Source organism: Melospiza georgiana, chromosome 18 (assembly GCF_028018845.1).
Source record: "Melospiza georgiana isolate bMelGeo1 chromosome 18, bMelGeo1.pri, whole genome shotgun sequence".
Lineage (NCBI taxonomy): Eukaryota > Metazoa > Chordata > Aves > Passeriformes > Passerellidae > Melospiza > Melospiza georgiana.
This window is the reverse complement of record NC_080447.1, coordinates 7802668-7829619: the sequence shown is the minus strand read 5'-3', so window position 1 is coordinate 7829619 and position 26952 is coordinate 7802668. Positions and strand designations below refer to the sequence as shown.

General features: G+C 43.7%; 5 protein-coding genes across 7 annotated transcripts in view; 2 read left to right on the top strand and 3 right to left on the bottom strand.

The window, feature by feature from the left end:
- LOC131091193 (protein HIRA) overlaps window positions 1-2126 on the bottom strand; it is a 32136-nt gene extending 30010 nt beyond the window's left edge. Inside the window, exon 1 of one of the 2 annotated variants that reach the window (XM_058037112.1) lies at window positions 2058-2126. In XM_058037112.1, coding sequence (XP_057893095.1) covers window positions 2058-2094 — 37 coding nt within the window. In that variant the 5' untranslated portion in view covers window positions 2095-2126. Of the gene's footprint in view, window positions 1-1988 lie in introns of both variants that reach the window. The other variant, XM_058037109.1, reaches the window with a different exon arrangement.
- A 419-nt stretch (window positions 2127-2545) lies between these two features.
- On the top strand, window positions 2546-5306 carry MRPL40 (mitochondrial ribosomal protein L40). Its single transcript, XM_058036966.1, has 4 exons — window positions 2546-2602; window positions 3151-3234; window positions 4218-4373; window positions 4723-5306. The coding sequence occupies exons 1-4, from the start codon at window positions 2556-2558 to the stop codon at window positions 5030-5032; spliced, it is 597 nt and encodes a 198-aa protein (XP_057892949.1). The 5' UTR covers window positions 2546-2555; the 3' UTR covers window positions 5033-5306.
- Window positions 5307-5308: 2 nt separating this feature from the next.
- Window positions 5309-6881, bottom strand: C18H22orf39 (chromosome 18 C22orf39 homolog). Its single transcript, XM_058036967.1, has 3 exons — window positions 6829-6881; window positions 6575-6742; window positions 5309-5989 (listed from the first exon to the last, which is right to left on the bottom strand). The coding sequence occupies exons 1-3, from the start codon at window positions 6853-6855 to the stop codon at window positions 5864-5866; spliced, it is 321 nt and encodes a 106-aa protein (XP_057892950.1). The 5' UTR covers window positions 6856-6881; the 3' UTR covers window positions 5309-5863.
- A 353-nt stretch (window positions 6882-7234) lies between these two features.
- Window positions 7235-13279, bottom strand: UFD1 (ubiquitin recognition factor in ER associated degradation 1). 2 transcript variants are annotated; one of them, XM_058037230.1, is made up of 12 exons: window positions 13228-13279; window positions 12971-13103; window positions 12226-12258; window positions 11712-11833; window positions 11277-11407; window positions 10800-10872; window positions 10238-10306; window positions 9643-9708; window positions 9314-9361; window positions 8862-8950; window positions 8427-8508; window positions 7235-8019 (listed from the first exon to the last, which is right to left on the bottom strand). In XM_058037230.1, exons 1-12 carry the CDS (start codon window positions 13228-13230, stop codon window positions 7945-7947), a joined length of 924 nt encoding a protein of 307 aa, XP_057893213.1. In that variant the 5' UTR covers window positions 13231-13279; the 3' UTR covers window positions 7235-7944. The 2 variants fall into 2 exon arrangements, with proteins under 2 accessions (XP_057893213.1, XP_057893214.1); XM_058037231.1 differs by lacking the exon at window positions 13228-13279 and having other exon boundaries at window positions 12997-13075.
- A 547-nt stretch (window positions 13280-13826) lies between these two features.
- CDC45 (cell division cycle 45) lies at window positions 13827-25698 on the top strand. The gene is made up of 19 exons (XM_058037065.1): window positions 13827-13877; window positions 15132-15191; window positions 15503-15595; window positions 16053-16190; window positions 16773-16922; window positions 17851-17906; window positions 18490-18538; window positions 19157-19218; window positions 19612-19662; window positions 20637-20756; window positions 21088-21219; window positions 21601-21699; window positions 21939-22100; window positions 22304-22442; window positions 22794-22877; window positions 23335-23453; window positions 23883-23959; window positions 24949-25015; window positions 25649-25698. Exons 1-18 carry the CDS (start codon window positions 13827-13829, stop codon window positions 25011-25013), a joined length of 1707 nt encoding a protein of 568 aa, XP_057893048.1. The 3' UTR covers window positions 25014-25015; window positions 25649-25698.
- Window positions 25699-26952: the final 1254 nt, after the last annotated feature.

Sequence of the window (26952 nt, the reverse complement as noted above, 5' to 3'; positions counted from 1 at the left end):
CAATTCCCAGGTGTGCTGATTTCCTGGCTACAACACTCACTTCTAGTGTCTATTATCTCCTGGAGAATGTATGCCTGGAAGCATCATTCTAGTCCATTCAGTAAAACAAAACTCCCAAAACTGAGTGGGAAGAGGCTGAACTACAGCAGCTGGATCTGGAGTGTGGAAGAGGCGGCTCTGCTGTCAGGAGTCACAAACAAGAACAGTGAGGCAGAAATCAAAGGAATAGGAATCATCACAGAGTCTCCAGCACAGAGTGTGAATTCTGGAGAGGTTTCAGAGCCCAGAGGAAGGCCCAGGAGGGGTGATGGAGACTCCTGGCAGGCAGTGATGCCTGGAGGACCCGGAACCCGGGTTCGTCACAAGAGGCTGACTGAACTCACCGGTTTTTATCCTGCCCTCCCTGCCCCAAGGACAGCAATGTGTGACTGTCACACAGCCCTGCACACCTCTGCAGCCCTCAGAGCACCTCACAAATGGAGCTGGTGGCAAATGCCTGTTTTGCAGGCGGTGAAATGATGATGGAGTGCCTTGGCCAAACTCATCCCAAAAGGTCGATGGCAGAAATGGGAATAAAATTCAGGACCATCGAGGCCCTTTGTAGTGCATTATCCATCATCACAGGGCTCTGTAAATGAAGCCCTGCTTGGCTGAAGCCTGTGCTCTGCAATGGCTGGATGTTTTCTAAACTGCTACAGATTTTAAATACCCATAGCAAAAGCTGCACCCATTAAAAAACTAAGGAAAGAAGTTACAGAGATGAAGGTGTAAATGCTACATTTGTTTAGAGTAACCAAGCAGAAATGTAAAAAACATCTCAAATAAAGCACTTCCACATTTTTTTCAGTTTTGTACAACCTTTGGTTACAAGGTTGAGTCCATCTGCTGCCTACAGAGTCCCTGGAGAGCAGGCCAAGTAAAGATGCACATGAATGACAACTCAAGGCATAAATTGTTATCAACATTTGCAGCATGAACACAAAGAACACAAAGCATGCAGAAAGGCAGCTGTAAAGTTCTGCCTGGGGTTTTAACTCAAAGCACACTTTTCCAGCTTAAATAACCTGGTCTTAGTTTTACTCTAGATACCAATCAGCTACATGAGCCCAGGTAATGACATTTATACGCTGACAGAGTATAAAATCTGCAGTTGAAATAGAGTTGTACCCATGAATCTGAGGGCAAAACTTGCATAAACAGAAGTGAGCTCTTTGTGTCAGGTTTCTTGTCACTGCAAGTTCATCCTAAGCAGTGTAAACATGACATAAACTCTGGTGCTGTCCTGCATTTGCCACACAGGGAAAGCACAAAGCCTTCTGTCAATATCAACACCTCACTCTGAGCTGTTTTAGCTCACACACCACTTCAACATCACCAGAGGACTGGCAGACAGGACACTACATAAATTCAGGGAGTTGTTTTGAAAGAACTGCTGGAAGAAACTTTTCCCTCCGTGGAGAACGATAGCACAGCTCAGTGCATTGGAGGATTTTTAATGCTGTACTTGTGTCAGCAATGTGGAGCCGGGCGGTCAGTGCAGTGCACTCATCCTGCCGGGACACTCATCCCGAGGGGACCTCGACCCCTGCACGGGCTGTTCTCCATTCAAACTCTCCCTGCACTTCCACCAGCACGGAGCGGCCCCCGAATCAGCTCAGCGTCCCCTCAGAGCCCGCAGCCGTCCCGCAGAGCCCGGGAGCGGCGGTGCCCGGCTGTCCCCAGCGCACACCGGGAGCCGTGCCGGGCGGGCCGGGTCCCCTCCAGCCCCCTCCCGGGGACCGAGCTGTCCCCACGCCGCCCTCGGGAACCCGCCCAGCTCCAGAGCTCCGGCACGGACTTGTTGCTGCCGCTGCCCCCGCCCGCAGCGGCCGCTCCCGGGCCGGCGGAGCTCCGGCACCCGCGGCCGCCCCGGGAGCGCCGGCAGCGGCCCGAGGCTCCGCCCGCCCCGCGCCCCCCGCGTCTGCCGCCCGCCCGTTCCCCCGCCGCACCTGCCCGGCCGGCCCGCGGCACCTGCTGCCCCGCCGGCCCGCGGCACCTGCTGCCCGGCCGGCCCTCACCATTGTGGTTGACCCAGGTCGGCTTCAGCAGCTTCATTGTTCCCCGCCCGGGGCCCCCGCCGGCCTCCGCCCTCGGGACCCCAGGGCGGCTCCGCCCGGGCTGCGTCCGCGGCCGCGGCGCTCAGCGGCGGCCGGCCACCATGGGCACGCGCCCGGCGCCGCAGTGCCCGCGCCCCCGGCCGGCCCGAGCCGCCTCAGCGCCGCTCCATGTCCCGGTGCCGCCGCCGCCCCGCCGCATCCCCCGCCCGGCGCCGCCGGCGATCCGGCACCGCCGGAACTCGGCGCCTGGCAACTGCCTAACCGGCCCGGCGGGAAACAGCGCCCCCGACCCCGCCGTTCCCCCGTCAGGCGCCGCCCGCCCTGCAGCGCGCACGGGCGCCCCCTGCCGGGCGGAGCGGGGCGGGCGCTCCGCCTAGGGCGCCCCCGGAACGTTTGTGCTTCGGAACGGGGAACGCGGGGTCGGAGCGCGGCCGGCGGGGGCGCGGCGCACGCGGGGCCATGTGGGCGGCGGCGGCGGCGCGGGGGCTCCGCGGGGCCCGGCTCAGGTAGGGCTGGGACCGCGCTCCGGGACCGCGGGGAGGGAGCCGGGGAAGCGACCCTTAGCCGCAGTGCCTGCCCAGCCCGCTCCCGCCCATTCCTGGGGCTGGGCCCGGGCTGGGCCTGCACCTGCAGAAGTCGGTGCCTTGGCACCCGGGCCGGTTCGTCCTCCCGTGACAGCCGCAGAGATGCGACAGTCGGCATCGCCCTCCTGGTCTGAACGGCGGTGGTCTGACCTCTCCCATACCAGCTCCTCAGAGGGGTCATTGTCAGAGCTTAAAACTAAAACTGCTTTAACCTATGCAAAACCTGCATCTCCGTCACCCCTCGGTACCCTGGCGGGCTCACACCGACCTGTCCGTATGTGGGATCGGTTACCCAGCTCAAGAGTTTGAGATCATCTCTAGGCAAACGCTGTGTCCTGCCATGAATGAAGTGGCCAGAGATGGTTCAAATCTCATCACTGTAAAATGTGAATAACAAGCAGCTCTTGTGCAAAATCAAGGACACCCGAGTCAGTTCCTCCTCAATTCTCGTGTTGCTTTTCCTCCTGCAGCTCCTGGCTGCCCCAGAGCGTCCCGCTCCGAGGGAGTCACTGGCAGAGCTCATTGCTGGGGTTCAGGACATCCCTCCCTGTGAGGTGAGTGCAGCTTTCTTGGAGTCACACAGAAGTGTTCTCATCAACACAAATTCTCCCAAGTCCACATTTAACCTTTAACTGTACATGTTTAAGTCTCTATATGCCAGAGCAGTTGGAAACTGTTGGTCTCTGTGAGAGTTCAGAGGTGATACAGTTACCACTTTGTGCTTGTGGGTAGCACAACCATAGCTGGAAATGTTGGGATTTATGCAGTGCTCCAGAATTCCCTGCTGGGCAACACCAGGGAAAGCCTGGCTGAACCAGAAACACTTGGCTGTGAAGGCAGAGGCAGCCCATGTGTATTTCTGTGCCACATTTCAGTGCCTGTGTTTTGTTTTGATGCAGCTTGATTTAAAATACCCAGGTAGCTCTTAGGAGAGGGGCTGTTTCACACCATAAATGTTGTTTATTTAGCCTGCCAGGCAGGAATGAGGGTCAATTTGTGTTTGTGGAGTGTGCCATGATATCTCAGATCTGCATGAAGATGTAATATCTACAGCCTGAACTTGGCTCCAAATGCAGAAATTTCAGAAGCATGTATAAAACCACTTGAGGTCTTCTTTAATGTGAAATAAGAGGAATATTTGTTCAAGGCCAGGTTGGATAAGGCTTGGAGCAACCTGGTCTAGTGAAAGGTTTCCCTGCCCATGGCAGGAGATGAGAACCATGTGAGGTTTAAGATCCTTTCCAGCACAAGCCACTTGTATGATAAACCTGCAATGCTGCACTCTAAGCCAGTTAAAACAATTCTAATTCAATTTTTTGTGGAACTTCCCCAGGTCATTCTGATGTTCAGCACAAAATTGCTTTTCCCAGGCAGTTACAGTTCTCTCTGCAGAAATGTCACTGGAAATTACATTACTTGAATAAAGCTAATGGCTGGAACTTGTGTCAAGACAAATTAAACAATGGAAAAAAAAGTGAAAGTTGCTGGTGTTGAATGAAAGGACAAAATCTCTTTTCATTTAATATTTACCTTGCAGAGCACAACCAAAGAAGAAAAAGAAAGTGGATGTGAAGAAAGAGCAAGCACAGAAGGAGCGTATGAAGAAAAAGCTTAAAAAGTTGGAAAAAGCTGCCCCAGAACTGATTCCAATTGAGGATTTTATAACCCCACTGAAGTACACAGAGAACAACAGGTCTGTAGGGCTGCCTTTCACCTGCACTCACAGTGAATTTCTCCTTCTGCACAACTGCAACACAGTGCCAGCCTTGGTACAAAACCTTGCCCACCTCCATCAGGACAAAAATGTGCAAAGGAAATATTTGTTCTTGCTAAAAATAATGAAGAACAGTGCATTTCCTGTTAGAGTGACTGGGAGACCTCATAGACTGACTAAATTATTAGTGAATTCAGTGTATTCTCTGGGTTTGGAGGGGGGTTTTTGCCTGGTGGTGGGATTTTTGGTTTTGGCATTTTGTTTTTCTTAGTCTGGTCTTTGGAGTCAGGCTGTTTCTCCATTACAGTGTCACCCTTCTCTTCATCAGGGTGCGCAGTCTTCCCGCTCTGTCTCCTGAAGAGTCTGAAAGAAGAGTTTTACTTCTGAAGAAGTGGTGTTTGTTTAAGCAGAAACAAGATGAGGCAGAAAAGAAAGCAATTCAAGCCCTGGTAGAATCTCAGCAGGAGGCTCTGAGGGAGCTGCAGCTGGAATCTGAGGAGCTGTACCAGGCAGCGATCCTGAGGGACGAGGGGCTCTTCCCCTTCGAGAGGGAGGGGCCCACTTACACCCCTCCCCTTCCTGGCTACGATCCCCCCGAGGGGAAGTGTGTGGACATCACCAAGGTGTACACACAGTGACAGGGGAGCTCCTGCTTCAGTGCCAGGAGGTGCTCAGTGACTGGAGGAAGAATGGAGTAATAAACAATTTTTCCTGCAGGTTACAACACTGCAGGATGTGACTGTAAAATAATAAATGAAGTATCTCTGTGTTTTAATGATGATCCACCTAGCAAAGCTACTTGACCTTAAATCGTAGCAAAGCCAATTTTTAAAAAATTTTCTTATATTGCCATGTAACTGTTGTAACTATGCTTCTGTGAGTTTGCCCCAATACAAACCAGATCTCTCACTACATTCGTTTAAACCTTTATTTTTGAGTAGTTCTGAGTAGTCCCACAGCACACAGCACCACTGGAGAGCAGTTCCAGGGTGTGCAGCCCACAGGTGAGAAGCTCTTCAACCACCACAACCCTGATTCTGAGAAATGTCCTCTAAATGCCAGTATTTGGGATTGTCCTGAGCCAGCAAGGAAGAGTCCTAGCTAGTTGGTTTTTTTTCCCCATTTGGCAGGTCTGGGGTGGGTACCTTGTTCCAGAAGTGCTCAATGCCAGCTGGTAGGGCAAGAGGCCCTCATAGCTAGAGCATGTATGCATTAATGGAAAAGTGCCCGCTGAAATGAAATCTTGCTATGTAAATCAACAGTAAAAGACCACAACCAAATTAAGCACCTCAAATCTCCTTTTAAAAATATTCAGTGTTTAAATAAAATTTCAGAATTTTTGAGTGAGTGCTAAAGTATTGTAGGGCAGAGGTACAGTTGAATAACTTCAAGATGATGCAGAAGGGAAAAAAATTGCATAATTCTGAATTGTGTATTATGTTACTGACCAAACACAGAAAACAGTCTTGTTAATTTGATTTGTCGTGGTCAAGTGGTAGATACCAGTCAGATGGCGGGCTCTTCCTGAGCTTCCACACTGGAGCATATTTCTGTTTTTCCATAACTCGAGCTCTTTCACTCTTGCACAAAGCTTCCTGAAATACAGGAAAAAAAATATTTCAGTAATAGTGTTGGATGTTCCAGTCATACAGAGTTGATTTCCTGCCGTGAACATCTGAGATAAAAGAATAAATATTTATCATGCTTAAGCAGAAGTGCTAAATGTTATCTAAGTAAGCCAGAATACAAGTTTTTAACTAAATAATATTTATATTTTGCCTCTGGCTCCTAAGTTACAAAGGAAACTCGCCAGAGGCTGTCCTGGCTGGCGGGAGGGAGGAGCTGGGCTGGAGCCTGCGCTGCAGGGCTGGTGGTGTCCCGTGTCCGCGGGCTGGAGCCGGGGGCATTTCCAGACACACCAGCAATGCCTTTGCTCTGTAAGGTGGCGGATTTCTCTTTCAGGAAGGAAATGTCAGCGTAACAGAAATCAAGAGCTTTCACAGCTGAAAACACTTCCTGGGTCCTTCACTGGATTTTAAGACAACGCGACCCACCTCCGGCATTTCCAAACCCTCCCCAACCCCCGCGGCTGCGGGGCTTCAGTGCCAGCAGCCCCGGCCTAGAGAGCCCCGGGAGGCCGGGGCCGGTAGCAGGAGCGGGGCCGGGAGCGGGGCCGGTACCTGCGCGGCGGGGGAGCGGTCCCTCTCCCAGGCTCGGCAGGCCTCGTAGTCCTCCCGCCAGCGGCCGCACTCCGGCAGCTCCCCGTGCGCGTAGTAGTGGTGGAAGGCGTGGCGCAGCCCGCGGCAATGCTTCCACTCCCCCCAGTAATCCTCGCACGAGCGCGGCGGCTGCGGACGGACATGGCCGGGCTGAACCGAGTCCCGCCACCCGCCCGCCCCCGATCCCGGTGCTCCCCGGCCCCGCTCCCGCTCACCCTCCAGGAGCTGCCCGTGCCCTCCATGCTGCCGCCGCCAGTGGCCACCGCGCCTACGGAGCCACCCGCAGCCAATGGGGAGAAGCGGCATAGAACGGCCCCGGCCCGGCAGCCAACGGCGAGGGGCGGCACAGAGCGGCCACGGCCCGACAGCCAATGGCGAGGGGCGGCTCTGTCCCGGCAGCCAATGGCGAGGGGCGGCTCTGCCCCGACAGCCAATGGCGAGGGGCGGCACAGAGCGGCCCCGGCCCGGCAGCCAATGGCTGCGCGGCTGGCGCACGGGACCAGCGCAGGCCGCAAGCTCGGGCGCTGCCCGGGGAGGCGCTGGGGTCGCCCCGCAGCCCCCGGCCGGTCCGAAAATCCCCCGGCCCTCGGTCGGTCCCAAATCACCACACGGGCACGCAGCTGGGAACGAGGAACTTTACTCGGGCTCGCAGGAGAGCGCAGGGTTGCACCCCGGTACGCTCGCCGGCAGACGAGAGGGCGCACAGGATACGCTCGCACCATTCCAAAGCGGCACCGGGCAGTGCAGATGGGTCCCTCCTCTCCCTACATGTGCCAAGAGATTGCTACGCTACGTTATAGTATCTGAACTATTAAAAGGCATGTTATTAATTATAAATATAAAAAGCAGTTACAGGGGGTTTGCTTAGAATGATTAATAACCCAACACCTGAAGCTAAGCTCAAAGAGACTCCCTGCACTAAAATCCTAAACACCAAAGTCACCCTTCATTTGCACCACACCAAAAAGCTGATCTGAAATTGTGGCAAAATACATATAAAGGGAGGAAAATACCAAGCACAGAGCAACATGAGATCATCATCACTCAGGAGATGTGGGGAAGATGTAGTCTAAGAACCAGACCCTTAGTAAGGTAGAGCTTGTTAGTTTTGCTTCTCAGGTTTACCAGAGATCTGTGTTCCCCTCTCTACAACGCATACAAAAAGCTTCTTCCAAATTCCCAGAACTGACAGCTCCAGCTCTAAACATGAAGCCAAAACACCTATTAAGTGCTCCTGTGTTGTAAAACGATCTCTCAACTGCAATTATTAAGATCCAAGATGCTGCAACTGTTATTTTATTTTCCCCCTAACTAGCTGAAGGTACCACAGCTTAGGGCTTTCTTCCTTTCTTGCGCAGGGACTGCCCCTCTCCTGAAAAGGCAATAAAGCGGCTTCCAGACTCATCCTGGGAAAAGAAAGGGAAAAAAGGTTTTACCTCTTGGCTCACTGCTTGTGTGTGATGAAAGCTGAACAATTGTTAGCAAGAATACTCCATCAGAGCAGCCACTGACTGTAGACATTTCACATCCCTAATGTAGATAAAAATAGCTTTCTTCCTGAAAATAAAGTAGCAGCATTTTGGTGACCTTTCAGCCAACTGGCTGAATAAACTGACACCAGGCCAATCTCCTTCCATCAGTAACAAGGACATCAGAGGCTGCTTCATGTGACTCAAACCATTCTAAACAGCTACTTTTCAAAGGAAGCATGCTGTATAAAAAACAAGGGGAAAGAGAGAGGGACCACAAACTTGGATCTAAGTTCTAATGTCCTGATTCTGTGCAAAACTGGGGAGGATTCAACTTTATTTACCTCTTCCACCTTCTTGACCAGTGGACGTGAATTCCTAATGAACGTGATTCTACCGATCTTGAAGTCATAGTTGGGAATTCCTCTGGAAAAGAAGCACAAAAATATTATGTTTATATACTGTTGAATTTGACACAGAGAGAGCTCTTCTGTGTCTGTCAGTGTAACACCAACACTGACTACACATTTTCATTTCTAAATAGCTCCAGAGTTAAACCACTGAATTATTTTCTGAAGAAGCAAATAATCAAATACTGGAGTTGTTGTGGAAGGTTGGCCACAGGCATGTTTCCATTAGCCTGTGGATAAGAAAGTCTATTTTCTAAGGCAAACTCATGACAAAATGAGTTTGTTTATATTGCAGGAGCAGGGAAAAAAACCAAACTCTGTTCAAACACTGATCCTGCACTAGTTTACAAGGGAATGATGCAGACATACCTTCGGATGTCCCCTGGTTTAATTGGTGAGGGACTGGGCTCCACACCTTTCTTCTTGCCATCCAATCTGTTCCCAGATCCAGAGAATGCCTGTGGATACAAAACCAGTTTTCATTGAACTCCTGGCATTTGAAAGCCCACTGCACAAGGATGTTTTATCTATAAAATCTTACAGCAATTTTTATTTAGTTTTTTTTTAATTCAGCATGCTTCTTTTTGGTATATAGAAGCTGATGAATTGTGGGTCTAGGGGTCTATCTCAGTCTCCCATCTGCCCTTTGCAGAGAGCAAGTCATGCTGCACCTGGCTGTGATCACACAGAACAGTCCCAGGCACTTGCCAGTTAAATGACAAGCATCTCTAAGAACAGGTACCAATATTTTGCAGTTGTTCAGCACAACTTTCCCTCACCATTTTACAGCATTCAGAAACCAGCAGAAACAGGGCACTTACACGAAATCCTATATCGCTCACATATCCACTGTGGTCTGTCTCCACATCCTGAGAGGGAAAAAACAAATTCATTTTGTCTCTGTTCTCACATGCACATGACATGAAAACAGTTCCAAGTATTTCTGACCAAACAAAACTTCAGAACAATCACTCTCCCAAAACATCAGTTGGTAAACAGCAGTCCCCTAAATAACACATGCAAAAGCTTCTGGTAAGTAAAATTTCCCCCTAAGAACTTGTTTAAATAAAAAAATGTATGTTGGCCCTCCTCCCACAATCAATAGTGACTTCTAGGGAATGCACTTTGCAAGAACAAAAGTTTAACATACTGCAGACTCTTCATGTTGTGCACTTCTTTCTGGTTCTTTGTATCCCAAAGGAGCATCAAAATCCACCTATTTACACAAGAAGCATGAAAAAAACCTATGATTAATATTTTTCTTTAAATCATAAGCTTTATACTACTATTCTTCAAAACTCCATGAACAATTATCACTACATTTGATCTAAAAAGAACTAAGGTTTGGTTGTTAAACATTTTAACTCAGAAGTAAAAAAAGACCAAGCCTCCTAGAAATTAACCTTAGCATGAAATGGAAACAGAGCAGTAAAACAGCTCCACACTATCACTGGAGTGTGAGTAAAGACAAGGCTATTAAATAAAACTCAGATGAAACATGCCAAAGCTAAACATTAAATTCTGAGCTCTGCAGTCACCTGATGTACATGAAGTGCCAATCAGGATCACAGATGGGGTTACCAAGGCACAAGAGCACTCCCAAGTGAGTCACCTTCCCTACCCCAGGGATTGCACCTTTCTTGCAGCACCAGCTGGGCTGGGTGTGCAGAGCTGTCACTGCTCAGGTGCCCTCTCCTCTTGGGGGACACAGCCAGGGCAGACTTTCCCCATCAGCTTTGACTTACATTCATGTCACACTCTATGATGGACACAGCCTTATCTGGTTTGGTCTCCATCACCCGAAGCTCATAGATCTGAAACAGACAGAGGCATTTGAAGATTGCATTGTGTGTAAGGAGAGCACATCAAACCTTTCCCTCCAGACCTGAAGGAAGTATTCTTTAGGTTGAGGACTCGATACTGCAGGGTCTCTAGAGAATTGAAAAGCAAAAGTTTTTAACTTAGAAGCCTCTCTGGCTTCTGTACACCTTACTGAACCTTGCTGCACTCTTACTGTACTTTAACCTGTAATTCTGAAAACAAATTCTGAATTTAGGATAAATTCTTTCCTTTGACTTGTAAAACCTTCAACAGCACAAACATTTATTTTCTTGTGAGTCCAAAGAAACTTAAACAGCAGCTCAGAAAAAGACTTAGCTGACTCCATTTTCACTCCAATAGAAAGCCAACTGTGAAATCTGCCATGTGGGATTCCTTGTCCAAACACTGCACAGCTCTGGGTCGATTGTTTTAGTACCAACATCCAACAACTGAACTTAGCCTACAGCCCTCAACCCTACACTGTACCTTTTCATTGTAGTTGATGGCAATCACATCCCCAGTAGTTAGACAGGCAAAGTTCCTCAATGCATTTTCCAGTCTTTGGAGTATGTTAAGATGAAATATTTGTTTTCAGTAGAACATCAAAGCCTTAAAGTCACCATACTGTAGATCTCTAATCCTTAGTTTCTCAAACATGGTTTAAAAGTCATCACTACTGCAGACAGGATTTTAGGAAATGTTAGGATGTATAAGTTCTTCAAAGGGACACTCAAAACTCATTGGATTTTAAGACAACACTCCTTCTTCAGAGCACATCACCAGCCTCTCCCTGGTTAAACAGCCTGCACATCAGCTCCCCATCCCTTTTGTTTGCAGGAGCAGCAGCACTGGCCATGGACTACAGCAAGTGTATGAGCCACACATGAAAAGCTCGCTCTGTTTCATCATTCCAATTTGGAAGACATTTTTTTCCCTTATTCCATAATTGAATGGGAAGGATACACAGCTTTGGGATTGGTGATGTCAAGAAAATCTGGGCTTTGTGGCTGGAATTTTGAATAAGTAGCAACTTGCAGATTCACACTCTCCACTTGCACCAGGCCTCCTTCTTCCAGCAGCAAATTCTGCATCATCTGCAAGAATGGAAACAAACACACAAAGCCCAATCAATGTGTCTGGTGTTTTCAAATATCTCTCCTCCACATATCAGCTCTGGTGTATATTCAATTTCAGGCAGAACAGTCAGGTGCACATTAAAAGCAGTCTGCTTTGCTAAGTTAAACTTCTGCAGAAGAGAGCCTGAGCCAGAACTGAAGGCTGTTGTAGAACATGACCAGCAGAGACAGGCACAGGAAATATTCCAGCTCCTTAATATTAACTTGGCAACTTGCTAATCCTACTTTTCAGGTTCTGACAGTCCAGCATGAGGCAGCTCACCCAGTGTGGAAGGTAACAGATGCCCTCATCAGCCACAAACTCCAGCACTCCACAGTGAGTCATTCTGTCTGAGTTCTTGTTGGTCAGCTTGAACAGCATGGGGTAAGTGATATTAAGGCGGCCTAGTGAGAAAGGAGAAAAGAGTTTTGTTTGTTAAAAGCCCCCAGCACATTTTTGAAGCTTTCAGAGATCAAACATCACCAAGAGAATGGGCCAGACCATAGGAGACCCCTCACCCCATTATCCCAACTGCTCAAAACTACACAGAAAGCAGACACACAGATCCAGGGTGGCACTGAACTCAGAACCTTAAATGCTCAGGGAGCCCAACACTTCAGATGGCTGTACCTGAAGGTAAACAAGCCCCATGAATTCTAACAGAGAAAATACCTTTAAAATACATTTTTAAAACTGATTATTCTCAGAGTGTCTATTTAAGACTTAAATAGATAACTAAAATACACATTTGTTCCTATTTCTAATGTTGTTATTCCAGAATAAAGTATTCACTTACTGAGTTGATCCAAAGCTGATGGTGGCATAATTACTGCAGAAATGAATGAGAATGTAAAATTAGGAAAAGTACATCCATACAAGAGTACATAACACACAATTTTATCCTTCCTTTCTCTAAAATTTCTTTTAAAAAAAGGGCAGATCCTAAAATATAAAAATTCAGTTTTAGACAGTTCAGTAGAAGCAGTCATGACAAATATCTTGCTACGTGGAGATTTCAGGATTATAATCAGGGAAAAATAAAAGAGAAGACAAGGTTTTACATTACTTTTACTTAAGAAAATTTTTCCTAAAGCTAACTTTATTTGTTAGGGCTCACAGGTGCTCTTCAATCGATACCAACTCAAAACAACATAACATCATTCTGACAGCCTGAAAATTAAGTTGGCCAATCTTTTACTTTCTTTATACAAATTAAATGAAGTGCAACACGGTGGGGAGGAGAAACTCCTTAACCATAAACTTCCGTGGCTCACACTAGATACAAGATTGTAACAGGAAGCTTTATAGATGAAGTCTCTCTCCTTCTAATACTCATAAACCCCGACTTACTTGGTAAACACTTTTAATTACCGAGCAATGCAAGGGAACATGACCCATCCTACTTCCTCAGAGCCCGACCCAGGCTGCTCTGTCACCGTGTTTTCAATATTCCCGCTGCCTCGGCCAAAAGCTGCGACACTCGACACTATTCACAAACACTCTGCCAACAGTTTATTAGTCAAAATAAAACATGCACATACTCTTCCCGCCTTTCTCCACATCTGACCTGTCATTAGGTCCGGCAAGCATGGACACCGAGAAGCAGCGGTACTGGGTTGAAAAACGGTTCTGGAACACCCGGGGGATGGGGTGGTCAAACATATTAAAGGAGAACTAGAGAGGAAAAACAACACAGAGAAGAACGCGACCATCAGTATCTACAGCACACCGACTGTCACCGCACCCACTGAGGGCTCCTGAAGTGACGCGGCCCCTCCCCGGCGCCCCCCGCTCTCACCATGGCTGCGGCGGCGGCGGGCGCTCGCTCGGGGCGGCCGGGCCGGGCCGGGCCGGGCCAGCGCCGCTCGTTCTCCTCACGGGCTGGGCCGGGCCCCACCCACGGCCCCGCCCCTCCCAGCGTGCCGCGCGCGCCGCCCGCCCGCCCGGCCATTGCGGGTGAGGGCGGAAGCCCGGCCTTCGCGCCCTCCGAGGCGGCCATCGCCGGCAGCCCCTTCTGCCCGTTCGGCTTCTTTTCGGTCCCTGGGTGCTGACGCGACCCTGTCGCCTCTTCTTTGACCTCCGTTTATTGGCAAAACCGGCAACTCGCCCTTAGCAAAGATGGCGGACACGGCGACAATACCCAGCAGGGTGCTTCCGGCCGGAGCCCTCTCGGGATTGGCCACCAGCGCGTATCGTCACCGCCTTCTACGCATCCCATTGGCGAAGCCCCGGAAAGGATTGGGCAGATCGCCCTGCAGAGGCGGGGTGAGCGCGTTCCTATTGGCCAGCGCCTCATGAGGCGCGGACCAATGAGACGCGGCGCTGCTTTGGCGCCCAGTTTGAGCGGGCGCGGCCTGCGGCTGCCGCCCGTTCCCGCCGCGCGCGCCCGTTCCCGCCATGTTCGTGTCCGACTGCCGCCGGGAGTTCTACGATGTGATCGTCACCCAGGTGCGGGCAGCGCGCCGTGACCGGCCCGGGCCGGCCCCCGATCGGCCTCCCCTAGGGCTCTCCCCGCTCTGGGCTGCCGCGGTTCCCGCCGCCTCACGACGTAGGGTCGGTGTGGGGCGTCCCCGGTCTGCCCGCGGCGGCTGAGGCGAACTGGCCGAGGCGAAGCGGCTGAAGGGCCGCGGTGCTCTGGGGCGGTGCCGCCCCGCTCCGTGGGCTGCGGGGCGGGGGTCGGCGGCGGGGAGCACCGGCCGGGCGGCCGCGCTAGGGCGGGGGTCCGGCGGTCACCCGGGTGATCAAAAATCCCTTTCCTGGGTGTTTTCCCCTTCCCTACCCTTGGGAACCGGGACAAAGCAGCGTCAGCCCCGTGAGGTCTCGCCAGGGATTTCACTGACGGTTCGCCTCCTTCTGCAAAAGTGTTTTTGTGTCTTCTGGATCTCATGCTTAACAATGACGTCTCTGAACTTTAGTTTAGTTTAATATCTTTCTAGCCGTTTTGGTGTTATTTGCCCAGACACTAAATACTGTTTTCTGCGATCTTTGATGGTTTTCCTGCAATCTTGTAGCACATCTGTTTGCTACTTGTATTTTGAACCCAGGGTTTGCTTAGCTCCGTTCGCTGTGGTAAGGTGGTGAAGCTTTTGTTGGACAGTCTTTTGGCATTTCTACCAATGAAATGGTATTATGGACTGTGCAAATGAAAGCATTTATCTTAATTTCTCCAGCTGTGAGCAAAATCTCAAAACACCCTTCCCCTAAGACCTAAAACAACACTCACAAAACAAACAAAATCCGAGCCAACCAACCTCTCACTGTCCCCTCCCCACCAAAAATAGCAGCCAGCTTTGATTTAGGTGAAAGAATTTATTTCTTGAGTTGCCTTGCTCTTGCTTTTGCTACATATTTTTTTTAGTCAAAATTGGAGATCTGTGCTGAAAACAAAAGCCGTTCTAAACACAATGAAAATAATTGTAGGGCTTGACTAGGTGTGAAACTTCAAAAACATGTGAGGTTCAGAGGAGTTTGTGTAATAACATATCCCTAAAGGAGCTGACCCATTTTGAGTATGTGGAGTTGCTTGTTTTTAATATAGACAGTTATCCAAACTGGTTAATTTTGGTTGCAGTGTCCACTCAGAAGCAATCTTGTTTTATGCTTATGATGATCTCTATGTGATGTCAGTGTTCTATGCATTTCATGTACCAGCATGCTTTATTTGGCACCTCTATTAATGCTATTATTTTGTTATTTTTACAGCGTGTTCTTCTTCTTGTTGCTTCAGATGTTGATGCATTATGTGCTTGTAAAATACTCCAAGTAAGTCTGGGTTCATTGTCACTGCAGGCTGACAGCACGAGAAAATATGGATGCCCTGGGATGCTGTACATGGGTGTGAGCTGGGGAGAGGGGGAAGCTTTAATCTGCTTTTGCAAGATTTGTTTCCATGAGTTATGACACTGCAAACTGGTAATTCCCAGTCTCAGAGATCACATAGATTTGTCATTTGGGATGAGATGTCTTTATTTTAAGGGTTTGTGTGGAACAGAGTCACAGCCTGGTGTAGAATTGCAGAGAGGCTGTTTCCCTGTTCCCCCTCCCCTCTGCTCACAGCTGTTCCTTCCTTGCAGGCTTTGTTTCAGTGTGACCATGTGCAATACACACTCGTGCCAGTGGCTGGGTGGCAAGAGCTTGAAACTGCCTTTCTGGAGCATAAAGATCAGGTGAAAAATACTAGAAAATTTTTGAGCTGTAGCTCATCTTTTGTTAAGATAAACTGCTTCCCTTCCCCAGTTTAAAATATCAACACTTAAGCTCATTATTATTATTGGTTTCTTAAAACTGTGGTTACAATTTAACCCACCAGTAATAAACTTTCCAAGTTTTTAACATCACCTCCAAAAAATGTGCTGTAATGTTGATAGAGTCAAATGAAGTTTGCACAAATTATGAGATATAAAGGTCCTGGTACTGAATATCCAACATCCCTGAATTTTGGGATTTTTGAATTTTGTGTGCTTTGCCTTAAAAAAAACTTCTGCCTCAGAGACATCAGAGAGTAAACACAAGTTTTGGCAATGATGAGTGCTCTGTAGGTTTTGTAAATGTATTTTCAGTTTTCCATGTCTCCTGGCAATTTAAGTAATGAGCTGCTTCCTTTTTTTCTGCTTTTCATTACAGTTCAAGTACTTTGTTCTTATTAATTGTGGTGCCAATGTAGACCTCCTGGAAATCTTGCAGCCTGAAGAAGACACTTTTTTTTTTGTATGTGACAGTCACAGACCCATCAATGTAGTGAATGTTTACAATGACACACAGGTAAAACTTTCCTTTCATAATAAAAACCTCCCCACAGTGGTGGTGAGCAGTGTAGTGCTTTTCTGTGTTTGCAAAACTGGTTAGAATGTTAGCTTGTAGGTCAGAAAGCAGCATTAATAAATAAATATTTGAAGTAATAATGTACATGACCAGAAAAAGTCCTTTTTCCAGCAGTGAAATCTCTAATGTCAGCAATGTGGTAGTTGTCAGTAGTAAGCACCTGTTAATCTTTTTGCTGTAAATCAAACTGCCATAAATCAGAGGATAAACATCCCTTCAGAATCTGACATGTATTATTTCTCAACATCTAGCAGCACCTAGAATTTTAAAGTATTAAGCACAAATTATGTTATTTTAACAAGCATTAAAATGATAATGTTTTCAATAATGCTCTAACAAAGGAACATGAATTTTTACTCTTATTTTCAGTAAATCAGTGTGGTATTTGTGTTAAAAACCAATGTTATGTTTTGTTATGCTAGGAATTAATACAGCCTAAATTAATTTTTAGTTTCTAAGTAGGAGTGCATTTTGCTCACTAAATAAGATACTTACTCTAAAGTACAGCTTTCTCCTTGCTAGATTAAGCTGCTGGTCAAGCAAGAGGATGATCTCGATGTTCCTGCTTACGATGACATCTTCAGAGATGAGGAGGAGGAGGAGGAGGAAGAGGACTCAGAGAATGAAAGTGGTGGCTCAGAGCCCCTGGAAAAGCGCAGACGATTTGAGGAGGTTTGTTCACTGCTCTCTTCTGAAAGGAAGAAAGAGAACTCTGCTATTACATATATTTTACATCATAGGAATATTTGAGTTTAAAAATTGTGTTCCCTTAGGTCACAAATCCAAGAGCAAGATTTAAAAATAATCTACAACAACATGTAGTTTCACATTAACAAAATATTTATTTATCTGAACTACACAGAAATATTTTCTCTAAAAAATTTTTTTGAACTGTTTGAACTTACTTATGCATAATTCTTTGTATAATCAGTGAACTGGAGAGATCCATCTCCTAATATGTGAGCTTGGCAGTGTAGCAGTAGAATTTGTTTAGATATTAACTCCTTTTACAAAAAACCTGTTTGAGAAGATACAAACTCACAAATAGTTTAGCAATGCATTTTATCTGTGCTTGTAGCAGTAAACTCACAAAAGTTTATTAAATGTGCACATGAAATTTAATTTGCCATGTTACTTGTAGCATATTTTCTATTTATATTACAAAAGCAAAAAAAGGCATGGGACCAGCAACATTAAGAGACAACTAAATATGAAGACAACCTTAGATTTACTATATATTTCATGTTATCTTTGTTATCTTCCAATTAGCATTGTGCTTTTTTTTCCTAGTAATTTGAAAAGGCACTACCTTAGCCAAAGGGGCTATCCAATTCAAAAGAAAATTACAGATACACAAAAGCTTTTCTCAGTTCTGTTAAATATTTCACAAAAATCTTATATGTGCTCCTTGGCAATATTTTTGGTAATGCTTTTCTCATTACATATTATTAATGGCAAATTTTTTAAAAGGAGGAGAAATATTTTTAATGGAAATTTTAATTACATTTTTAAAATTAAAGTTTAATAATTGAGGTATCTAGATGCTAATCTATTAGAATATTTTTTCTAGCTTTTTAACATCCTGGAAATTAATTTACAGGAGGTAATAGAGAGGACAATGAAAAGGAGACAAAGGAGAGAATGGGAAGCACGCAGGTGTGTAAATGGGTTTTTCTTATGTTGCTTCTTTTTCTTTCATTTGTTATTAAAATCGTGTTAAGAATACAAACACAAGATAACAAACTGTGATTTGCAACATGCTTTGGTTATAATTTTGTTTAGAAAGTTGAGAGAGATTTAGTATATAAACTTTAAATGGAGGAAATTGTAAATAGTAATTTAAAATTTGAGTACCAATAGGTGCATTGGCTCACTTCAAACAGCTGTAATATTCTTATCTTGTCTGTCCTGGGGTGAAATTTGTCCTTCTATTTTCTACTTTTACAATCCCACTGTAGTCAATAGGAATGAGCAGGAACAAATCAGATAAAATGGGATTTGAGCAATAGTGATGTAATTATTTTTCTTTTTTGCTTTATGAGTACATTTCAGTGTGGTTTCCATATTATTACTAAAGTCTAATTGCCTTGCAGATAAACAATTTCTGGCCCAAGTTTAATATTTTTAATTGCTTAAATGAAATTTAAATATTAATCACCATTTCTGGATTTTTTTAAATTAATTTGTTGCAATGACCAGTTCCCCACTTAGTCAAATCTGGCTTTTTTTTCCATTTTAGAAGAGAAATTCTTTTTGATTATGAGCAATATGAATACCATGGAACCTCGGTAAGTATAAACTCTGTTTGCCATAAAACTTTAAGGCGACAGTGTAAAAGTAATTGGGCAATATCCAATGTTATAATTATCTATTACAATTATATAATTGTCTAATAATGCTATTCAATATAATAATATTATTGTATCATGCATTTTTATATATTAGTGTTGTGTATATATATAATGCAGTTTATATATATATATATATATGTGTGTGTGTGTAGCTGAACTTAGTCTAATGTTTTATGGCTTCTTTTAAATCTTTGCAAGGGTATCTATTTAAAAAATACTCTCACAAAAAGGCTTGAGCATGTAGGGAGGTTGTTTTTTTGTCTTTCAGAGTGTCAGGATATCCCAAACACAGCACTTAGGGCATCAAACTGTTCTTTCTGTCCTTTGGCCTCTCTGATTATTTATATTTAATTGTTTGCGTTCTGTATAATGCAGGTTTACAGAGCTCTCTAGAATAATTTTCTACTTAATATCTTGGGAAGGAGCTGGCAGATTCAGACTGCAGGGTGATTTCTTGGGCTTTAGGAACGTGCTAGGACTTGGCAGATTGAGCTGTTCTGTTTGTTTACTGAACTGTGTCTTGTGTTCATTTGTCTTTTTGCTCCTCTCTTGCAGTCTGCAATGGTGATGTTTGATCTGGCATGGATAATGTCTAAGGATTTGAATGACATGTTGTGGTAGGTTCCCATCATCATTTTCTGTTGAGACTGGAAGCTTAAACTTGCCACAAAGGCAGGCATGGTTCCCAAAATTATTTTGTTTTTCTATGAGATTCCAGTTTCTTTTGGGGGAGGATACTTGTCTTCAACTAGAGGATGCATCTGTGTAAATTAATTAAAAGCAACAACAGATTTTGCATGGAAAAAAAGAGATTGGTAATATTGTGTATGTCTGCAAAAGAGGGAATAGTAGTAGTAGATAACTTTGTTATTAACATTTCTGTATTGCTGGTAAACAATGTTTCTGATTTGTTCTATTACATAGTTAGAGGGTTAAATATAATGTATCCTATTGGAATACTTGTTGGTTTAACCTTTTTTTCTATTTCTTTTTTTCCAAAAAAAATTTAGGTGGGCTATTGTTGGCCTAACAGATCAGTGGGTCCAAGATAAAATAACTCAGTAAGAAAGTTTTTTTTTTTAAAGTTTATTCTTTTATTATTAATCTTTCATATTTATTTGTCTATCTTATAAAATTTTATTTTTGGGAGTAACTAGCAGCAATTAGTAGAGATCAGGAAACATAACGGTATTATTCTAACAGAAAGAAGTAATTAACAGTGATATTAAATATATTAATGCCTTAATGTGATCTGTTGCCTTCCAAAGATAGGAATGTATTTATTTAAAAGATTATTTTCTATTATTTAGAATTTTTAAGCTAACTTTTTTTTTTCTCACAAAATTATAAATCCAATCACTTCTAATCTGGGAGGAAATTGTGATTAATGGTAGTTCACCTGAGCATGAACTTGATACGTATTTATTAAAGGAAGAAACTTTTGTATGTTCTGTATCTTCCAGGTTTCTTTACAGTTTTAGATAAGAAGTTTCAAATATTTTTGTCTCTTTTTATTTCCTACTAGATATGATCAGAATTCTAGTATTACATGTGTAGACTTTAATTCTGGTGTTATATTTTCACTAATACATGAACATTTTCAAATAGATAAGTGTAATAGTATATTACACTTACCTTGTAATTTGCTACAAGATATTTCTGATTTCTTTGGTCTGTCTATTGCTTGGTTTTGTAGTATTGTTTTGTTTTGGTTTTTTTGTGGTTTTCTTTTTCTTTTGATTGTGGCTTTTTGGTGAGTTGTTTTTGTTTGGTTGGGGATTTTGGTTCTTTAATTTTAATTGCCTGGGTAAAAAAATGAATATTGAAAAAATATTCCGTTTTTCAATAATTGGTGAATTATTAAAATAATGTTTCAATATTTCAATAATTATTTAACGAGTTGGGAGGATTTAAAAATGTATCTACAGTTTTCATGTTTTCATGCGGTAGACTTTAGGAAGGATTATTATTTTCTTGTAATCAAGAACAGAACTTCCCAGGCAGCAGGTGGAGTGGCAGAGTGTTTGTGTTGCAGGATGAAGTACGTGACTGACATCGGGGTCCTGCAGCGCCACGTGTCGCGCCACAACCACCGCAACGAGGACGAGGAGAACTCCCTGTCCATTGACTGCATGAGGATTGCATTTGAGTATGAGTATCCTTAAAGAAGGTCTGGGCTGAACCCCTCTGGAGTTTTTATCTAGGGAAAAAAAAATGCCAGCACCATCTCTGCTCAGAGTGGAAATAAAATAAAGGGAAATGTTTTATAGTGGATGAATCTGTTCCAGCTGCTTGTGGGGCTTCAGTTCAGCTTAACCTTTCAGAACTGCTTACAAGTCACCATTGCTACTCTTGGGTTACATCACCTGAGCTTCTCACTGCATTTTATGCAATATGTAAGGGCAGCTGAATCCTTTCCTGCTGGTGGAGTTTGTAGGGTCAGAGGATATTTGTGTTTGCAGTTATTTGCCTTAACTCCTGCCCAGCCTGCGCCTGGCACTGTACCAGCACTGGTCGCTCTATGAAAGTCTCTGCAACACCTGCTACACCTCTGCCAGCCTCAAGCTTTGGTCTGTGCAAGGGCAGAAGAGGCTCCAGGAGTTTTTGGCTGACATGGGGTGAGTTATAGAAATTTGGATCTTTTTTTTTTAATGAGTTACAGGAAAATATTCAGAATATAGCTGGCAAGTACTCAAGCTGTCAGCTTTTAAATATGATTGTGGGGTTCTGAATAGGTGGCAGTGTCTCTGAGTTACACAACTTGTGTATTGGTTTACAAGGAACATTTGCTGTATGCTTTTATGGAATGGCAGCTCAGTAAAGCAACCTCTACTTCCTTGTATTCACTTTTCAATGACTGAAAAAACAAATACATACAAGTTTAGCCAGACTTAACCTTGTTAAATCATCTAATAATTTTAAAAATCCTATGAGAAAAAGGCAAAATACTTGTTTCTTCTGGCATACCTGTCAATGAATTTTTTTCCTCCTGTTCTTAGTTTGCCCTTGAAACAAGTGAAACAGAAGTTTAATTCCATGGACATGTCTTTAAAAGAAAATCTTCGGGAGATGATTGAAGAATCTGCAAACAAATTTGGGTAAATTGCTTTAAATACAAATGTTTTATCTGAAAATACTTTTCAATTAAGTTCAAATATTTTTGTATGAAGATGATCTAATATGTTGTTTTTAAAAATATGATTCTTAGATTGACAAAGTAAGGCTGGATTTGTTGCAAATGTTAGTATAAGGTTTGTCATCATGTACTTAAGATTAACAAACTGGGGAGACTGTTGATCATGTAAATAAGTTTTCCTGGGTCTATTTCATTTTGCAGAATGAAAGATTTGCGAGTTCAGACTTTCAGTATTCACTTTGGCTTTAAGAACAAGTTCTCAGCAAGTGACATAGTTTATGCAACAACTTCTCTCATGGAGAACATAGAGAAAGAGGGGCCTGAAACAACTAATTTCATTAAGGCTTTGGACAGTCTTTCCAGGTACTGAAAATATTCTTCTTCAGTATTTGCAATTTTATTTAGGCAAATGTATTGGGATTATGGATCTAAAATATGAATTGTTGCTTCATAAGCTATTGAATAAAAAACCCAGAATATCCCTGTGAATAGTATTTTGATATAATTTTTATGTGAAAAACTTTATTGTACTATGGAAGTGTCTATTTTTATTCTTTTTGTTGCAGAGGTAACCTGGACAAGCTGCACCAAGGACTGGACCTGGCCAAAAAGCAGCTACGTGCCATTCAGCAGACAGTGGCCAGCTGTATTTGCACCAACCTTGTCATTTCCCAGGGGCCATTTCTTTATTGCTCCCTCATGGAGGTCAGAATTGTGTGTTTGGCCTCTCATTTGGCTCTCCTTTTTGGCTGTATCATCCTTGAATAACAGTTGCCCTAAGTGCTTGGCCCAGCAAGAAAGAACCAATATCTCTGTACAGTGCTGTCCTCTGATGGGTCAATATTGACATTGCTCTGAACTCCCAAAGGCAGAATCACCCCTCATAAAGGGGAGAGGGCTTTGCTGCAAAGCTGGGTGAGCTCAACCTGTATTGAAATGGTTCTTGTTAGTGTTCTTTGAGCCACACACAGCTTCTAGACTTGTTAGTAGACAATAAAACTAAGTAAGAGTAAGAATCATCTTGGGCTGTAATTAAAATAATTCTTCTTTTCCTAGGGCACACCAGATGTGAAACTGTTTTCCAAACCAGTGTCTCTATGTCTGCTTAGTAAATACTTACTGAAATCCTTTGTTTGCTCTGTAAGTAAATCAAAAGCATTTGACTCACAAACTTCTGGCTGGTGTAGTTCTAATTGTGCTGTCAGATACTTGCAGTTGATTATTAAAAGCATTAGAGGAAACTATTAACAATTCTGCTGATTGGATGATTTTAGCATATTTGTGAATACTGCTGTAGGGAAGGTACCTATCTGGAGACTTCATAGCTTTGAGTTTTCATTACCAAGATAATAACAATCTAAACATTTGTGTAATTTTGTAAGTTTTGAGGGAGTGCATCACTGAAATTTCTATTAGTCCTTAAAGTAACTTTTACTGTAAGGAACAGTGAATTAAGATATCCTGTAAAGAAACCACCTTCTTTGAACTGCAGAATATGTGTATCCTTAGGTGGCTATTTGTAATGCTATCTCACATGGAGAGCTGATATTAAATTGCTTTCTGACCTTGTGTAACACAGAGATTTTCTGACTTCCAGACAAAAAACAAGCGCTGCAAGCTGCTGCCCCTGGTCATGGCTGCACCCATGGATGTGGAACAGGGAACTGTGATCATGGTGGGGATTCCTCCAGAGACAGAAAGCTCAGACAAAAAGAAGTAAGAAAAGTGTTTACAAGTTCTAAACCTGTCTCTGAAGCAAATATACCTTTCCTGTACTATTTAACACTGATTATGTTTACTTGAATGGTATCCTTCTCAAAAACACACCTGCATACTGTGTGCATGGGATACTTTGAGAGAGGATACAGATCTTCAAGCAGGATCTTGCAATCCTTGCGAGGTTTTTCTTTTCCTTCCCTCTTAAAAGAGGGAAATAGTTCACTATATGGCCCATGACTTCATTTCTAAAAGCCTCCAATGTAAAAATTTTTGCGAGCAAATAAGTGAGGTGTGTGTTGAATACACAGCACCTGCAAAAACATCTGGAATACATTTCCTCCTCTCAGCCAGGAGAAAGTTCCTTGCTTCTACCTCAGTAAACATCCTTTCCCCTGACACTCATCCGTATTTCTGTTCCTGCCTCAGCTTTTTTGGAAGAGCCTTCGAGAAGGCTGCGGAGAGCACGAGCTCCCGGACGCTGCACAACCACTTCCAGATGTCCAGTGAGTAGCGGGGCCCGCAGGGGGCGGTGCTGGCACGGCCCGCGGGAGGCTCGGCGGTGCTCAGAGCCTGCCTCCCTCTGCACGGAGCACGGGGCACCCAGCCCGTGCCCAGAGCACGGGGCACCCAGCCCTGGCACAAAGCACAGAACACCCAGCCTGGCTTTCTCAGACAGTCTGTGTTCTGCATGCCCTGACAGTTTGCACATGTGCACTTCACAGCCCATGATGTTGTCTGTGAAGGCTTTAAATTCAGCAGTGTGGTATTGATGGGATACTTTAGCAGTGAAATCAGCCTATCTTGTCCACGCTTAAAAAAAAAGAGGCTTTTTAAACAATATCTATCTATGCATGTTGAACATAATCAGAAATATTCTTATATTTAAGAAGTGCCTGCACTGTTGTGGAGTGAGCACCTGTGGTGGTGCTCATTCCCAGGACGAGGGAAGAGATGAGAATCTTGACTCCATGTTTCAGAAGGCTGATTTATTATTTTATTATTTATATTATATGAAAAGAAAATGATATACTAAAACTATACTAAAATAATAGAAGAAAGTATTTCATCAGAAGGCTGGCAAGGAATAGAAATGGAATGATAACAAAAGCTCGTGCCACTCAGAGTCTGAGCCAGCTGGACTATGATTGGCTATTAATTAAAAACCACATGAGACTAATCAAAGATGCACCTGTTGCATTCCACAGCAGCAGAGAATGATTGTTTTTCTTCTCCTCTGAGGCTTCTCAGGAGAAAAATCCTGACAAAAGTATTTTTCAGAAAATATGGCAACAAGCACCTGTGAATTAGTTTGCTAATATTTAAACACAAAATAAACAATGTCCTTTGCATTTTGTTCAAATTGCTTCTCCTTCTTAAAGATGGGTAAAAATATAAATTGGTATACTCAGGCTTATTGTTCTTCAAGAGAAGATACCTGGTATATCTTCTGGTGATATCTGGTATATCTGTAATAAAATATTTCATATTTTAGTAATTGAATTGAAAACAGAAGATCGGAGCAAGTTTCTGGATGCACTCATTTCTCTCTTGTCTTAAAGGTAAGACACTAAGGATTGCTTTAAAAATTATTATAAATCAAGTAACCTGCCACTGTCTGTAGAATATTTTTTTTAAATATGGCAACTTTTAGTGAAAATATAAATTGAAGCTAAGAGTTTCTTACAAAGACAACTGTTTTCCTTTGGAGGAGGAGGCAGACAATGTGAAAGCAAGATTTTTTCATCCTTTAAGACATTTATTTAAAAGTTTCATCATCCCTGAGCTTCTCTGTCGTTGTTCCTAACTTTTTGTGCCTTTTTAACTCATGGTGGAAAAGGAGTTTGTGTTGTGAGAGAAATATTGGTTAATTGTAGCTGTTCCTCTGTTACTGACATTTAATTCTGATGGCTTCTTTGAGCTCAGGATTGAGCCAGCTCAGCAGTGCCACTGGCTTTGATGTTAATGCAGAATTTGCATTTTTCTTTCCCAGTGTTAGGGTTGTAGCCTAGGTTGGTGTGCAGTTTCTACCTGGAACAGAGATGGGGATGTAAGAATTTATTTGTAGTTGTCAAGTAGCTGCACACTGGTCCAAAGCAGCTTGTTAGACAGCAGAGGCATGCTGTCTACATCCATTTGTTCCTTTCTTTACCCTCTGACTGCTGATTGTTTTGTCTTCTGCTCTTGTTGTGCAGTGGTGCCTTTTGGCTCCTTGTGCTGGAAGCTGAGGATGAGACCCTCTGAAATGATTTTGGATGTTCCAAAGTTCATGGTGCTGCAGTTTTGGTGTGTCTTAGGTACTGGTGCAAGCCTGGACTGGTGTTTTTATGCCTTTTAGGAGGTCAAAGGGATTTTGATCTCAGCACAGAGGTATTGAACACATCTTTGTCTAAACATCCTACCCTGGTAATGGCAAAGGCTGTCACCTGGTATTTGTACATTGGATTTCTATTTATCAAGCTTGCTTTTATTAGTTGATGTACTATTGTGATGTTCAGTTGTTGACTGACAACAAAAAATAGGTTTTGAAGTTCCATATTTATATTACTGTTCAATTGTACTTTTAAAATTGTCTTGAATGCTTTTTATTTTTTAAATCAAACTATTTGAAACTCTCCTTGAAGTTCTAGAATGCTGAAAATGTTTTTTAGTATTATCAGATTGAAGTCTTGTAGTTTAATTGAAAGACTTGTTTTGTGAGAGGAGTTTTTAGATTTCAGGGTTTTTAAAATCCAAATACTGAGCAACTGCCAAATACCAAATGAAAAATCCAGGGAATGCCAGCATCAATAAAGCCTTTTTAGTCATGCATTGTGATACTGTATTGTCACTTGTAGCTTGACTCTGGGAATAGTTTTCCTGGAAGGAGGCTGAAGCACTATGATAACTCTGTGTAGAGTGTAGCACTATAAATATTGACAGAGTAGCTTATCCTGTTCCATTGCAGATTTCATTTTACTTTGGTCATGAAATGGCTCCTTGGCCTCACCCTCCTGTGTATATGTGTACATGTGGAATGCTCTTCTGCTGGAATTGTTTGTCTGAATTCACTGTGGCTTCAATGTTTTCATGTATTGTAACAAATACATAAAGGTTATGTGTCATTACATCATTCTTTGTACATATTTTAATACAGATTAATTTAATATTAAATGTGATTTAAATGTAGCCAACAGCAACCTAATTAAACTATCCATTTTTATTCAAAGAAGTTGGTTTGGGTTTTTAAGATTTTTTTGTATGTTGTCACCTTATCTGAATAAAATCCCTGTGCCAAGCTGGGATGGCCAAAAAATTGTGCTTCCTAAGATAAAGCAAAGCTGCCTTTTGATTTTAAATGCTTACCTAGGTAGTTTTGACAATAAATTGTATTGCCCCTTAGCAGCTCATTTTGGGTTTTGCAGCATACAGAAATTCTGTCACTTTTCTGAACTACCTTGCTGGGCTTTAGGTCTCTGGAAATGGAAACACAGAAGTTTCTGCTGTCCTTTGAACAAGT